At 37.9% G+C, this 1,943-nt stretch overlaps 1 protein-coding gene across 1 annotated transcript in view; it reads right to left on the reverse strand.

The window, feature by feature from the left end:
• LOC106475440 (gamma-glutamyltransferase light chain 1-like) overlaps positions 1–1,884 on the reverse strand; it is a 9,739-nt gene extending 7,855 nt beyond the window's left edge. The window contains exon 1 of the mRNA XM_013936122.2: positions 1,701–1,884. Within this exon, the coding sequence (XP_013791576.1) occupies positions 1,701–1,849 (149 nt within the window). The 5' untranslated portion in view covers positions 1,850–1,884. The remainder of the gene's footprint in view (positions 1–1,700) is intronic.
• Between the last annotated feature and the right edge of the window lie 59 nt (positions 1,885–1,943).

The raw sequence follows: 1,943 nt of genomic DNA on the forward strand, positions 1-1,943 counted from the left end.
GAAACAAATAGGTATTGAGATAATATAGTATTGTGTGAAACAAATAGGTATTGAGATAATATAGTATTGTGTGAAACAAATAGGTATTGAGATAATATAGTATTGTGTGAAACAAATACATATAGTGTTAATATAGTTTAAGTGTTCTGTCAAACAAATACGTATAGTGTTAATATACTACAAGTATTGTGGAGCTTATCTTTAAATGTAAATCTTCACTAAAACATTAAACGTTTTAGCTGTTATCTTCTTATAATGCTGTAACACTTATAAGTCGGAAAACAAACATGAAACGTTGTTTATAATGTTTGTAGTATCCTTCTTTACACGTTGCCTTAATTTAAGATACTACACCGATACATTAAACATGTGGTTCTATCTTAATACTACAGGATGATTCATAATTCGCATAAACGTCTTCGGAGAATCGCGAAAACTGGAGTACAGAGTGTGACAGGAACACTCTACCATGCATCTTTGGACCGACAGAGGGTTCTTAAACACACTTACGGTCGGTCTGCAGGAATTATTCCATTATAATCTAGTAACCACTGTCACGATGCTTACTATCAAGGGCAGTAGCTATCACAACACTGTTAAGCCCATTTTTACCATAAAGAAGTATCCGTTTTGACATTCACTAGTGACCTAATGCTGATACTGTAGAAGTGTTGGCAGCTCACCCCCTCTTACAACTGAACAATCTATCACGTTGGCGGCTCACCCCCCTCTTTACAACTGAACAATCTATCACGTTGGCGGCTCATCCCCTCTTAACAACTGAACAATCTATCACGTTGGCGGCTCACCCCCCTCTTTACAACTGAACAATCTATCACGTTGGCGGCTCATCCCCTCTTAACAACTGAACAATCTATCACGTTGGCAGCTCATCCCCTCTTTACAACTGAACAATCTCTCATGTTGGCAGCTCACCCCCTCTTTACAACTGAACAATCTATCACGTTGGCAGCTCACCCCCTCTTTACAACTGAACAATCTATCACGTTGGCAGCTCACCCCCTCTTTACAACTGAACAATCTATCACGTTGGCAGCTCACCCCCTCTTTACAACTGAACAATCTATCACGTTGGCAGCTCATCCCCTCTTAACAACTGAACAATCTATCATGGGCAGTATTCACAATGGGATCGTTTCAAACGGCCTCAGTTCGGTTCGTTTGCCATTCCAACTGTTTTATTCACACAGTTCTCCAAACGAACCGAAAAGCTCCAGTGTGAACAGACTCATTACACATTGTCATTTTGTACATCATTTTCCACATTCTCTCCAGTTTTCGCAACAATGTTGTGTGTATTGTCACGTATATTTTAATCCGGTTTTAGACTATTCCGGAATGACTCGTGACCTTAAAGGTCACTTCTTTTGAATGACATTAAAATTAAATCGAGTAAAAATAGTAACGGGTATATAATCTGTACTAAAAATACGTTCGCAATAACGTGTTATTCTCGCACTAATTCCGCTTTGTAAAAGACTTAAAACATTTAATTATGATTAGACATCACTATTACTACAACAACACCACTGTTCATGAAACCGGTGATACGGTGCCTAGACCACTACTATGTTTGTTACATCCGGCTGGCCTGATGATCTTTGGTATTAGGCGAAAGGCCTCTTCGGAATTACTATTACTATTCAACTCTATGATAATATTATATGAAAGTGTCTTACTGGGAGTTGATGGAAGTAGACACTCCTACTACATCACCATTTGGGGCAAATATGGACAGATGAGAAGCACCTTCGTCCGTTGAAAGGAATGTTTTTATTCCGTAATGAATAGGTTTAAATGTCTGGTAATCGTCGATCCTTTGTCGCATTTCTCGGGCATATTCTTTCGATGCGAGCTTCTTGATTAGCTGGAAACATTTATTTATATATATATATATATATATATATATATATATATATATA

The sequence above is a fragment of the Limulus polyphemus genome, unplaced genomic scaffold (genome assembly GCF_000517525.1).
Source record: "Limulus polyphemus unplaced genomic scaffold, Limulus_polyphemus-2.1.2 Scaffold8584, whole genome shotgun sequence".
Taxonomy (NCBI): Eukaryota; Metazoa; Arthropoda; class Merostomata; order Xiphosura; family Limulidae; genus Limulus; species Limulus polyphemus.